The sequence below is a fragment of the Amborella trichopoda genome, chromosome 6 (genome assembly GCF_054954075.1).
Source record: "Amborella trichopoda isolate Santa Cruz 75 chromosome 6, AtrichopodaSantaCruz75HAP2 v2.0, whole genome shotgun sequence".
In the NCBI taxonomy this organism is placed as follows: Eukaryota; Viridiplantae; Streptophyta; class Magnoliopsida; order Amborellales; family Amborellaceae; genus Amborella; species Amborella trichopoda.
In genome coordinates, this window is record NC_142341.1 from 47,398,332 (window position 1) to 47,412,476 (window position 14,145).

The 14,145-nt window shown below is 38.0% G+C and overlaps 1 protein-coding gene across 12 annotated transcripts; it reads left to right on the forward strand.

Moving 5' to 3' along the window:
- The first annotated feature begins 1,120 nt into the window (after window positions 1-1,120).
- LOC18441975 (protein STICHEL-like 2) lies at window positions 1,121-14,145 on the forward strand. 12 transcript variants are annotated; one of them, XR_016056948.1, is made up of 10 exons: window positions 1,121-1,527; window positions 1,618-1,685; window positions 2,631-4,190; window positions 4,272-4,510; window positions 4,885-5,086; window positions 5,551-5,778; window positions 5,929-6,159; window positions 6,456-7,236; window positions 12,916-12,985; window positions 13,847-14,145. XR_016056948.1 is itself a non-coding variant. In XM_020671938.2 (10 exons), the coding sequence occupies exons 3-10, from the start codon at window positions 2,672-2,674 to the stop codon at window positions 13,925-13,927; spliced, it is 3,315 nt and encodes a 1,104-aa protein (XP_020527597.1). In that variant the 5' UTR covers window positions 1,121-1,527; window positions 1,618-1,685; window positions 2,631-2,671; the 3' UTR covers window positions 13,928-14,145. The 12 variants fall into 12 exon arrangements, 8 of the variants coding, with proteins under 8 accessions (XP_020527597.1, XP_020527593.1, XP_020527595.1 ...); XM_020671938.2 differs by having other exon boundaries at window positions 5,587-5,778; XR_016056944.1 differs by having other exon boundaries at window positions 2,631-4,510.

Consider the following 14,145-nt stretch of genomic DNA (forward strand, 5'->3'; position numbering starts at 1 on the left):
TAACTAAGGGTCCAAATGTTTCCTTAATATAATTATTATTTCTAGTTTTTATTTTTTTATTTATTTACGATCTCCATGTTAAAGACTATATATGAAAATTAGAATCAAATTATATTTAAAAAATATATTTATTGCCAAGCCCGTATTTCTACAATATGAGGGATGGCCGCATAGAAACCGTGTCCTTGAAAAGAACATATATCTTAATAGTGATATTATTATTATTGTTAAAGAACCATCCAATTTTGAAGTGTTGAAAACCTGAAAATCCATTGCTCTATGCAATGTTTCAAAACCCGGCTCACTAGTGCGAATCACTGACTCACAAATCCCAGCTCAGTAGTGCAAATCGATTACTCGTTGGATCGGCAATCCAGATCGGGTCTAAATCACTAATTTAAAAAATTTAAAATAAATAAAAATAAATAAAATTTATATCGAGTTATAGGGTGGAGATTAAGAAAATCCATAACTTTGTCAAAAAAATCGGGTGATCTAACTGCTAACAACCTTGTTAGATCGGAACCGTCTAGTGGCCTGTTCCGATTTTGGGTGGTTTTAGTGATCAAGTGGTATTTTAAAAAAAGAAATTCAAGAAAATGTATATAAATTTTCAAAAATAAGGAATTTGGTTTGTAATGTATTTTTAATATTTTTTATATCATGGTAAATATTAAAAATTATTTTTGTCGTTAATATTCACTTTAATTCAAAAATTCGATTATTAAAATCTATTTTTTTATTAATTTTTAATTTCATTTTAATGTGTTTTGTTTTAATTATTCTTTATGTCTTTTTCATATTTTAGTAGATTTTTATTTTTATTTTTTCAACACATTTTTATAATAAGCCGATTTACCGATTAGACTGGTTAAACTGTTTATAGGCCCATATCCAATTAACCATTCCAGTTCAATTTTGCCAACACTAGTCCATCATTCACCATGTTGTAAAATGTTTGCTCGGTGATTCACTTCTAATGCTAAGAAAGCCCTCATGAGCGGGTATATTCCCAGGCGGTGTATATGTACATTTTTATCCCACGAGAGCACTACTCTCTCTGTCCGTTAAAGCATTCCTCATATTTCGTAAATTAATAAGTCATTTAAGAGGACAAGACAGCGTCTTATAATAAATGAAGATGCTACTGTTCCCGAGGCCCCTCCATCTGTCTGCAACCAGCTACTGAAAAAATCCTTCTCTGAAAGTCTCTGAATTCATCTCTGAAAATGGCAGTTGATTTAGCCCCACCCTTTCATTACCAATTTACTGCTGCTTTGGCTTCTGTCGCTTTTTACCCAAGCACTGTGCAACTTGCGAGACTAGGGCACTATCATTCTTTGAACTTCTTTATCTGGCAGCCTGGGTGAAAGGGGCAGAAAGCTTGGGGAAATGTTAGGGTTTATAGGATCGAAGGGGACTGAGAAAAGTTTGTGTTTGGGTGCATTAGTGTTGCAGGTGGAAATGAATTTTTTGGTTTTGAAATCTGAAGGGTGCTGAGGAACGCTCAGGACTGGTTTTAGTGTGGTGAGCTTTTATTTGTTTTATTTGTTTGCTCTCTCACTCTACTATTCGCTTTGAGGTGATGGCTTCACTTAAAATCTCTTACTCTTGTAGATTTGATATTCATGTGATGCTCCTGAGTAAAAGCTTGCAACTGAGATGCCAGACAAGTTCTTTCGTGGGTGATTCTCTCTCCTCTCTCCTGTAGTTTTGATATGCATGTAATACGATCTCTCTCTCTCTCTCTCTTTGCGTTTTAAGTTCATGAGTGAAGGCGGGTTGCCAGATAAGTTCTGTTGTGGGCGATTCTCTCTCCTTCACTGTCTTATAATTTTGAGTTTTTGATATTCATGTAATGCTGATCTCTCTCTCTTCCCCCCTTCCTGTTCAAGTTTTCGAGTGAAAGCCTATATTGCCTTGAGTTGCCAGACAAGTTCTCTCGTGGTTGACTCTCTCTCTCTCTCTCTCTCCCTCATGTGTGCACGCACACATGTGCGACCGTGCATGTGTGTGGTCGTTCTTGACAATGCTGATGGTGTGAATCCTGAGTGTTCCTAGCTAACGTTGCTTTTTACGAGACTCTATGTCTTTCATTATCATTCTTAGTGTTGCTTGAAAGTAGTTTGGATTTTCCTCAAAAATATTAAAACTAGAAATTCACAGGTACCTGGCAACTTTTTATTTTGCTACTCTCTCTGTCTCTTTCTTTCTTATGAGCAAGTGACCGTTGCGTTCAAATGTTTGATTTGAGATCCTGAAATGTTGAACAAATTGCAGTTTTGGAGAGAGACTCTTCAAAATTGCTCTGTCTTGAAATTGATTCATAGCATGGCTATTTCTAACTTTGATATTATGAAATTCTGAGAAAACAAAATCCAATAATCTCTCACCCACATACGGATACACAACACCCACTCTTCCTCCCTCTCTCGCGTTTTATGAATTCATGATCGGTGGGACTATTTCTTGAGAATGCTTCTTTATGCTATGCATTCTTCAGAACTTGGATGCATTGGCTAAATGATACACAATCATCATGTAAAGCTTATCTCACTTAAAAGCAAAATTTATGTTAAACATATCCATGTTGAACCGTGACAGTTGGATGCCTTTCTATTTATTTACAGACTACCAATTAAAAGCTGATACATTTTGCTGAGGTTCCAAAATGGTGGAAACTGGAAGACGTTCCTTAGAGATTCCTATAGCAAAAACCCTGGTTGCCCTTCGAAGAGTGCGATCTTTGAGGGATCCAATGACCAACTCCATCAGTAAATTTGGTTCCTTAATCGATGATCTAGGATGGGAAGCTAAATCCTGCAATGGTGGTTCTATTTGTGGCAATGCAGGTGGGGATGGCATTCATGAATCACAATTGCGTGTTTCTGCTTCTGACATCCAGAGTGATGGATTTATCTACCATGGAGAAATTGAAAGAATCATTCGTGGTACTGATGAACAAGACGAAAATGGGTCTTGTGAAAATGTGACTAACCAACAAGTCCAAATGGATGATTATAAGGGAGGAGAGAGAGTACGAGTCTCTCAATGTAGAAATGGTGAGAGCAAGCTGTATGATGTCAAAACATCCCCGGGTATAATAAGAGAGAGAAAGACTGGTGACCGAGTGTGTAAAGCAAAGCATAATGACAGGAATGAGCCAATGAATTCAGTAGAGGCTTTCTCTTCAAACAGGGTTTCATCATTTGCCTGTGCTAGAGAGGATGAGCTGTATGGGTCCTCAAAATTCTCCCCTTATTCACAAGAGGAAACTACCTATCGAAGAAGGGGCTCAAAGTACAGTAGAAGCAGTCCTCACTCGCCTTCATCTGAATGCAACAGCCATTGGTACAATAAGAGAGAATTGATGAGGATGGAAGGCTGGAGCCATAGCATGGTTCTCTCTGGCAATGAAGAGATAATGGGTCCATCTCACAATGATTGTGGGATCGGTTGTTGTTGGTCAAAAACACCAAAATCTAGAGAAAGAAGGCTTCCTCATCTTTGTGGGTGCAGCCCACCATCTGATGAAGTTCATTGCTCAAGAAAGAAATGGCTTAAAGCTTTTCCAAGGGGAGAGATGGCCTGGAGTAAGGAATCTACTAGGGGTTCAGGAAACACCAACCTTTTGTTTCCTTCTGATGTAGAAGCCCTCCCATTGTTGACTGCTACTTGTTCCAGGAAATCAGTGTCTGAGGCCGCAGAAGAAAGTAGAAGTGGGCCAATTTCTGTGTCTCCCAAAGATAGAATGGAATTGGCTGCTGAATTCAGAGATTTGTCATTGTATTCCAATGCAAATAGGACACTAAGCCAGAAATATAGGCCAAAAACTTTCAATGAGCTTGTGGGCCAAAATATAGTGGTGCAATCTCTTGTTAATGCCATCTCGAAAGGGAAAGTTGCCCCTGTCTATCTCTTCCAAGGTCCTCGCGGTACTGGCAAAACATCAACCTCTAGGATTTTTGCTACTGCTTTGAATTGTCTCTCTCTAGAGGAACACAGGCCATGTGGTTTTTGTAGGGAATGCACAACTTTTGCATCAGGAAGGTGTGAAGATGTTAAAGAAATGGATGCAGCCAAATTTAACAATATAAATAAGCTCAAAGGTCTTCTTAAGCATGTTTGTAGTTCTCCTGTTTTGACACAGTTTAAGGTTTATATTTTTGATGAGTGCCACTTTCTTAAAGGTGAATCTTGGGCTGTTCTTTTGAATTGTGTTAAGGAACTTCCTAGACATGTTGTTTTCATATTGATTACCTCTGAACCAGATAAGCTTCCTCGAACGGCTCTATCTAGATGCCAGAGATACCTTTTCCTGAAAATCAAGGATGCAGACATTGTGAGCAGGTTGTATAGGCTTTGCATGGCTGAGAATTTGGATTTTGACAAGGCTGCTCTGGACCATATTGCCATGAGATCTAATGGTTCCCTTAGAGATGCAGAGACCATTCTTGATCAGCTCAGTTTACTTGGACAGAGGATAACAATCCCCCTAATACATGAACTTGTGAGTTCTTCCAATCTTATGATTAGACACTTAGTTGGGCATGTGCTGCCTCTTCTGTTAACTTATAAATTGTGGGTAATTACTGTGATTTGTCTGAGAAATGTACTTTCTATTCCTTTCTAGTTATCGTGTGCTTTTGGCTAATATGGATACCTTTAAGTAAATGCTTTATGCTTTGGATATGCTTATGAAACCCTTGAACATAACATACGTGGTCCTTCATCACACAGAACATAACATATGTGGGGTTCTTTTATGTTATTGGGTGGAAATTTTAGTACCCCAATATGAGTTTTGCAACTTTGCTTGTCACTGGTTGTCATTAGGTGATATCCACTGTGTGGTTGACCTTTTTCTTGACTCCACTTGTGCAGATTGGTGTGGTTTCAGAAGTTGAGTTGCTGGATTTGCTGGATTTGGCTCTATCTTCTGACACTTCAATGACAGTTAGGAGGGCTAGGGAACTTATGAGGTCTAGAATTGATCCTATGGCTTTAGTATCTCAACTTGCAAATCTCATTATGGACATTCTTGCGGGTAAATGTCAATTGGGAAGCATGAAGAATAATAATGCTTGTAAGTTGTGAAAATTCTTGGTACTTAGTACAAGCTTTTGATTTTGATCATTTTTACATGAATGGGCTTACAACTTTGGATGCTATGGGCAATAGAAAATAAATCTGTGATTGATGCGGCTTAGTTAGGTTTCCCTTACAAGAAGCAAAATTCTTTTTCGAGGGAAAGCAGCAAAAAGAATTTTGATATAAAGAACTTCTCAGTACTGTTTTTTTTTTAGAATTAAGAATTTTTCAATGTTTCATTAATTGTTGCTTATGTTTTAAGTACTTTACCGCTAGAATTTTCTGCTATATTATTTGTTCACTTAAACAACTATTCCTTTCGTTCCTGTCCATAACTTTTTCACTATATATTCCATTGATTTGGAATTGTTGACGTAATGAACTCTTATCCCAAAATTGACTTTTCTCAGCTGCTGTGTAGGTGATTTGTATTTTTTTTTTGTGTCTTATCATATGTAGGATGTCAGGTTTATGCTGACAAGAAGTTTATTGCAGTAACTGAAGTTGAGCTGCAGAAACTACGACATGCATTGAAGATACTCTCTGAAACTGACAAACAATTAAGGTCGTCAAGGGATCAAATAACATGGCTTACAGTAGCACTACTGCAGTTCGGTAGTTCTGAATCTTCTTTGGTCTTGGATTCAAGTGGTCCAAATGCATACCAAAACTTTTCAAATTTAAGAGGTGAGATGCTGGCTGAGCTCATAACCCTGAGTTTCTTTGCTTTCTTTAGAGTTAGTAATGAACTAACGGAGTCAATTAACTGAACTGCAGAGTGTTAGGAGTGAAACTATCATGAAATTTGATGAATCATATCATATGCTTTGAGTGCAGAGAATGGCCCTTGCAGCACATCCTATGCCAATGGGAAATTGGAACATCCAAAAGATGATATAAGAGATGATAATGCGTCATGCTGCTTGGATGCTCATAGTGATACTTCTGGCAAATTGGATTTAATTTGGAGACGAGCTATATCACAGTGTCAATCATGCACTTTAAAAGAGTTTTTACAAAAGGAGGGCAAGCTCTTGTCCATTCATGTCAAAAACGGTACTAAAAACGGTACTTCCAGTAGCTCTATACTTCATCATGCGTGTATGAACTTCCTTTCTGTAGTTATCCCGTTTTTTGTCACTACTATTGCAATGTATGCTTTTCTTTTAGTGCATGGAACTCATGAGTTCGCCTGAGAACGTGTGTAATTGGAAATGCTAATTGAGCTATAGCGTTGAGCTTTATAGCTTAATTCTCAGGATCTTATTATGAGAGTGATACTTTTTGAACTCATCATCTTTCTCAAGGAGCTATATATTTCAAATACAAAGAATTTATTTCAAGTTCTATGTTCTGAAATGCAGGTTTGGCAGTTGCTGAACTGCAATTTTGTCATCCTGATCATGTATCAAGGGCAGAGAAGTCATGGAAAAGTATTGCAAATTCACTTCAGAATGTGCTTGGTTGTAATGTAGAAATCAGAATTAATATGGTCTATTCACCAGCACCAACAAATAATGTCAAGCTTCAAACTCAACCACATGTCTTGTTAAGCCAGTTGGCTGGAGGCCAAGCAAAGATACTCTCTCCTCTTGTGGGAGAGAAGAATCAGTCACATGGTGATGTTATTTCTCCTGAACAGGTTGAAAGGAAGAATAGTGTGAGAAGTCCTTCTTGTGGAAGTGGGTGTAAATTCTTCAATTGCATAAGGCAATCTGATGATGAAAGATCACATTATGTAGTCCATTTTCACCCTGAAAAATCAGAGGCTATGGGTGCCATTGCAAGAAACAATAAAAGCATTCATTCATTTGAATGTCAGAGAACAATAGAAGATGATTTTCTTAATGGCAACAACTTTGAAATTGATTGTTTGAAAGATTCAGAGAATAATCAATCCCATGGTGTTCCAAAGCTTGAAAAGCAGCCCAGTTGCTTCTCAAAGACCAAGCTTCACAGAAACTTTTGCTCATCTAATGCCACTCATACAACTCGTGTTAGGATTCCTGCACATAAAAAATCTGGACTATCAATGCCAAAGGAGGCATCTTTCAGGACCTATGTATGTACAGATGAGCCTTTTATTCATAATCCAAATTCAAATACACAAATGACAGTCAGGAACGGCTCTGAAGATGATGACTTGTAAGTGGTTCCATGTTAGAATAATCTAATATGATTACTATCAGAGGTCATGGAATCAGCAGATTGCCCTTTTTATTAGTTATTAGTACCTGAGAAATTTCTATTTGATTCCTGGCTGGAATGTTATTTTATTACATGGACTATCTGCCCATAACTTTTTTTTATGGGCTGATGGTCTTGAACTTACATTCACACGGGACATGGTGATCATGGTCAATAATTTCTATCTTTTTTGGTGTTACTTTGCTGTTGATTGAATGTGCAATGAGATTCAAGCATGCCAACCTTTTGCTTCAGGCTTTGCTGTATTCTAGCATTTGTTATGCTTATATATGTGTCCCTTCATGTACTGGAAGTTGTCACCCTTGCCTTTCACTTCTCATAATAAAGATGTTAGGTACTTTGAACTTAAACTGACATAATTTTGTACTTGACGAAGAGAAACTTACATTATTCTAACAGGATGTCACTTGCTCAACCTCAAAATAGTTTGAGAAAATCAAGTGAGTGCTAACATTCAGAAAGAAAGAAATAAAGTGAAAGCTTCTCATGGAGCCCTAAAACAAACCCCTGCTTCTGAATAGTCCAATGGAAATCAAAATTTGGAAAAGTTGTGTTTTTTACATTTATATAGTAATTTAATTATATTTAATAATCAGACATTCCAGATATACTTCAGGAATTAATTTTGAAGGATGGTGTTGTGTTGTTAAGCTAGATAGCTGCCTTGTAGGATTAAAGGTGGACAGTAGTTGTTGATGTGATCTGAAGAGAGTTGTGTAAGGTACATGATTGTGGGTGATGAAGTGCCTCATAGGTGACTGTAAGAACACATAAGCGGCGCACACTCACAAATAGAAATATCCCAATTCTCTCCTGTATCTCTTAACTAATTTCCCCTTATATGCCCCAATTTCCTCCTCTTTCTGGCTCGCATGATCTGAGAACTATTTTGATTTTACCTGTCCACTATGTAAGATGTGCATTTACCATCCAACTACTTGTCATCTTTTTTTTTGGATTATAGTGAAGGAGATAGTTTAGCTCGATTTGCAGCATGGAATGACACTGTTTTCATCAAGCTGAGCAACTGAATTGATGAAAGTTGGTCATCATCATGGTAGAGGTGTTTAGCAAGTCCGTTTCAAATTTGTTAGAAGACATTGTACTCCACGGTTTTAGATCCTCTTTCAGTGGTCTGTCTTTTTCCCATTCACAGTACCCAGATGACACGTTAGCTTCTCTGATCCTCACACCCAATAAGGCAATTTCTCCTCAGGTGCTTTGAAATTGCTACAGGTTTCAAGATCAACATGGCGAAAACTTCTCCGTTTGGGGGTCACAAACTGTTTTGAACCTGGACAAAAGACTGATGTTGTATTGATTCCTTACCAAGCGTGTATTAGGATTTTCCAGTGTGCATGGGCAAGCCTCATAAGGCACAAGGGGGTGTGGTAGAATGATTCGCGTTACAGTTTACTGCTTGAAGGATCAGGTTCTATCTTCAGATGATAGGATTATCTTAATCAGAGCTAGTCTATCGAATACCACTGTTTTCCATATGTCTCTTTGTAGAATGTGCCCTGCAATTGTAAACAGCTTGAGAGGTTAATGAGAAACTTCTTGTGGTCTCGTGCCGAGGGATTGTGAAAATTCCATTTTATCAAGTGGAACATGGTCTGTAAGTCCAACTGGAATAGGGCATGGGGTAATAGAAGTCTGGGAGATTGAAAATGCAACACGTGGTAAGTGGCTGTGGCATTTTGCCAACTAGGAAGGTCATCTGTGGCAACTGGTCCTCAGGCATGATGCTAATGCATCAGCCTTGGGTCTGTGGATAGGAATTTCTTTAGGCATGTGAAGTTCATACCATGCATTCACTTTATGGCCAATATGGGAGAAAGTATCTGCTTGTGGGTGGACCTTTGGCTTGGGGTTGTCACCCTGCAGTTCCTTCACCCGGGGTTTTATTCCATTCGAAGATTGAAAGATGTCAGGATTGCTCAATCCTATGAAGAAATTGGGGAGCAGCTGGTCTGGACCCCAAGTTTCAGGAGGAATATCACATATATGGAGATATAAAACCTTATTTGGAGGCATTTCACTGTTTGATAACTGGAAACTGGAAGTTCCCTGGTAAGTGGAAGTTCTAAACTTCTAGAAGCTGTTGTTTCTAAGGCGCATCTTCAAATAGTGCCGAAACATGTTGTTTCAGTATCAGAAATCTTCGTGATTCATCTTGAATTATAAAATTTAGAGATTCAAAACTCGAGCAGATATGTGAACCCTTGAAAATATTGAAATTGATGGTCTAGATAATGCATTACATGATGCATTATTTTTAAGGCTTGAAATCTATTTTTTCTCATGTCTTTGAGGTCGGGATGATCGAATTGAGGGTTTTTCAGCATCAAAACAACCTCTTCTAGTGCACTTTCAAAACAAAAAAAGAAAAACAAACCTCTACTAGTGAATTTTGGAGGTGCGCCTTAATTTGATTGTTAAGGCCTCACCCTTATATGAACGTTTTCCAAAAAAAGAAAAAAAATGTGTAGGAAACAAACTTGAAAATGATCCCGCAGTCCAGCCATTTCCAATCTTCAGTCTTCCATGGGAGAGTATATAACTGGTGGTATACGCGTGTTTTTCGAAATTGGAAGTTCCAGACAGGCCTCCCACTGTAACATTTCTGTTATCAGACAGAGAAGTTCTACAGAAGCCTGAAACTTCTGGTTTCCGGAGCCTGAAGTTCCTGAAATCAAATGTGCCATGAGAGATCAGAGACTGACAGGTTGGTGTGGACCCGGCCCACTCGAGTTGTTTCTCGGATGTTTTCTTTCCACCTGGTCCTTAGGCAAGCTAGCCTAGGAAGAAACCCCTGCCTTAGCTGCAAAAGCCTAGTTCCAACTGCCCCTCCCCCTCCCTCTGCCAAAAACAATCCGGGGCTTTAATTGGCTGGTCCTCTCCAAGGAAATTCTAATGATTGATCATTTTGAAAGGGGCTACTCAGCTTTTCAATAGGTGTGTGATGTGCATGGAAGCGGAGGAAAACACTGACCACCTGTTTCTGCTTTGTCTTTTCTAGAGCCTTGTTTGGGTCTACTTTGATGTTTCGGCTGGTTGTGGGTGACTCTACCAACAGTTCAGCAATTTTTTGTGAAGTACTTCACGCGCCCTATCCATCTTTGGGTATTTTCCTTTACCGGGCATCTATTCTTTGGATGCCTGTCCAGTCAGGTATCAACCACATAAATTTTTATGGATCTTCCCTTGGCAAGCCTGGCCTGCTGGTGTTGGGGTCCTTCATTGAGATAGCTCATCTCGACTGTGCTCTGTTATTGGGGCCCAATCAGAACAGAAGATTCTCATGGTATAAAATTGTTAACAACTCCTAGGGTGGGTCGCTCCCTCATAATGGAAGTGAACTCATATAAAGTCATCTCATGGGCTTTGACGACATCTCGCAATCCCTGGAGTCTAGAACATATCTTCATCCAGATTGTTGTGACTACGATATCTTTACAAGTTAATTTTAAGCACATGTGGAGGGAGACAAATGCCGCTGCGGATTCCTTAGCTAAAGTTTTGTATTCAATCCATCATAACTTGGATTATGTTGTTGGTCATTTTTTTTCCTTTTGTACTATCTGTCCTTTTGTAATGGGAAAACGCTCATGTAATACCTTATTACTTCTATAGCGTCGATTATTTTCAGAAATACAAAAAACGTTCCAACATATTTCCTGCAATTTTTTATGCTTGAAGCAAAATTGTCAAAGGCTTCAAGTAGCTGTATTTTTGGAGTGAAAGAGTGGAAAGGAACTGCATTCATTTGTCCCAGTTAAAGAAGGAAGCTCAATACAAATGTTCATGCCTTCTCAGGTTGAAGGAACTCTGAGTGATAAACTAGGGTTAGATAAGGTTTTTGATGTGTAACTTGGGAATAGTGTCATGAATCAGAAAGTTAGAGGATCTTGGGTGGATATTTTGTAGGGCTTTTGAGATGCTTACTTCTCAAATTAGATTTGTGAATGATAGAGTAAATAGCTTCTTGGATATTATATCAAACTTAGGGATGTCTTAAAAATCCAAAATCGAAACCTCCTCCTTAGGGTTTTCCTTGTTGGGAAATCAGCAGTGTAAAGCAGATCACATTAAATCTTGGTAGAACTGCAATTATCGGTGATGGTTTCCATGAATCATGTATCCTTTCTTTTCTAGAGAGCTGAGATTCTCTGGTTTTTCCTGATCTCATATACATACAAACAGCAGACTGAAAAACGGGAACATAGTAGTGGAATTAGTTTCTCTGAAATTTATTTATGCTACAAATTGTCTTGTAAGACTCATTTAACTCCTTTGATTTATACTTTAATGAATGCAATGCTCTCTCTGCCCCAACTCTACACTTAGTTTTAGCCTACTGTCCAAATTACAGATGCATCACCTCAGTGACATTTAGTTCTTGTGATGGCCTAGGATGCAGGGTTAGTAATCTGTTTTTCTCATTTTGCATATCATGTCATATCTGATTTTGAAATATTTGTATGATTTGTGCCTTGTTTTGCACTAAAAAAGTACTTCATTGTATTTGGTACTGGCATAAAAGTTCATAGTTGTTCATTTAGTTTCTTATGTTCTTTTTATTATTTTCATAATTGACTGATTTATTTATTGGGTGAGGTTTACCTAAGGTTGCAACCTTAAACATTCAAAATAAGGCGCACCTCCAAACTTTATCATAAGATACAATTTCGGTATCAAAAAATTTCAGGATGGCCCGAGAATATAATTTTCATCTCTAACTATAAAATTTTAACCTGCAAAAATGGTTCAATCAAGCAGATCTATAAACGCATGAAATCTTGAAAATGGACGGTCTAGATAATGTGTTGCAAGATGTACAATTTTTGGACTTGAAATATTTTTGTTTTTCCATATGCATATATCTTGAGGTCGTGATGATCAATTAGATGGTTTTCTAACGCCAAAATAGCTTTTTCTGATGGATTTTTTTAGATGCACCTTAATTCTACATTTAAGGTGTCATCCTTATATAAACTCTCCTTATTTGTTTATGTTACACTTGGTTTACTTTGTCATAAAAGAAAGTCAGTTTTGGGGGTTCATTGATTAGTACACCTCCGGTGCTGGTAAGGTCGGGACCGTGGTCGCCCGTCTCTGGTTTGCCGGCCGATAAGATCTCTGAGATTGACCAGCCAGCGAAGAAGGAAGCTTCTCTTTCTAACCAAACCAGTACAATCGATTTAAATTCCTCATTCTCATATCCAAGATATTCTGAAAGACAGAACTCATCTCTATATACATACAATATTTATAACAAAAGAGTTGGTGGGATAGATTCGTTTAAAACTAGCTCCTCTAACGAGATCATATTAGCACAGGCAGAAGTCTGCTCCTTCTACTAAGTCCAGTCCAAGCGAGAAAAGAAAGAAATGAACGAACTGGGGAAGGCCGTTTTTCCATTTGCATATATCTTGAGGTCGTGATGATCAATTAGATGGTTTTCTAACGCCAAAATGGCTTTTTCTGATGGATTTTTTAGCACCTTAATTCTACAATTTAAGGTGTCGTCCTTATATAAACTCTCCTTATTTGTTTATGTACATCTATCTGTTGTTAATTTTGATGTATATATCTTACATTGCAACCTTGCAGACCATGCAGAAGTTCAAAGATTGACTTGAAGCTGCATTGTTGGAAAGCTCCCAAGTTTCTTTTCAAAAAGGTATCATTGAAGAATACTCCTGCTTATCCCTTTACTGGATATCCTTGACTATGTTTCTACATTCTTAACAAAACGCATTCTATTAAGCAATCTAGATTACTTGACAAATTTGGGACTTTGTACAAGACAGTCCCATGGTTCATTGCCTCATGTCTTTACATGCCTTTGAAGGTTTGACTCATTGGAGAATGTAGAGAACCATTGTGCAGACTTTGGCACTGAATTTAGTGCAGCTGTCTTGACAAGTCCTTTGCTTTGTGGTCAAAATTTTCAACCTAAATTGTTTGTCAGAGATCTTGTGGTTTCCCCAAATCTCAGGAGTAGTTTGTTGGGTATTTGTGGATGAATTTGCGAAGGTATTCCTGTCCCAAATTTCTGAACATTTCCTTTTATCTGCAGCAAAACCAACTAGAATGCTTTTAATTCATCTCGAAACACACTATTCTGGAGAGTTCAGTAAACATAAGGCACACTAATGCATGTATTAAATTCAAAGAGAACACCTTATTTGAGAAGGTATTAGTGGCTTTTCAGCAAACAACAACAACGAAATGCTTTTATTCATCTTGCTGCACACTATTCTGGAGACTTTTATACTGAAGCCCACTAATGCATGGATGAAATTTCAGAAAAAAAAACACTCATTTATGAAGTGAGAGAATTTAGGAAAGTTCAAAGCCCAGTCTGAGCTTGGGACTCGAAAAGGATTTTATGGTGACTCGATAGTGAGAAAAATCTCCTTTATCTGTTTTGATTTAACATGTTCGAATTATGTCTCTCTCTCTCTCTCTCTCTCTCTCACACACACACGAGTGGTAGAGAGGGAGAAACAAAATGCTAATCCTAACTCTTTTCATTCAGGCATGGCATCAGCGAAGAAGGCGGAGGTTGAGACGGTCCCATTTGCTACATTGGGTTTTACCATGTGCTACCTCCAAGTAGTTTAATGCAGCACATGAATGCTGAATCGATGGTATAAAGCAACATTGAATACTTGAGTTCCTGGTTTAAAGCACATGAATGCTGAATCGTTGGTATAAAGCAACATTGAATTCCATTGAAACTCTTATGACAAACACACTGTAACGAAAAGTCTTTGATATCACTTCATGCACAATACTTGAGTTCGTGATATGGAATCGTGCTTACTTCTTTGTAAA

Coding starts and splice junctions, on each gene's coding strand:
- LOC18441975 (XM_020671934.2), top strand. CDS start 2,672: ATGGTGGAAACTGGAAGACGTTCCTTAGAGATTCCTATAGCAAAAACC. Junction 4,511..4,884: donor TCCCCCTAATACATGAACTT/GTGAGTTCTTCC, acceptor CCACTTGTGCAG/ATTGGTGTGGTTTCAGAAGT. Junction 7,237..12,915: donor GGCTCTGAAGATGATGACTT/GTAAGTGGTTCC, acceptor GCAACCTTGCAG/ACCATGCAGAAGTTCAAAGA.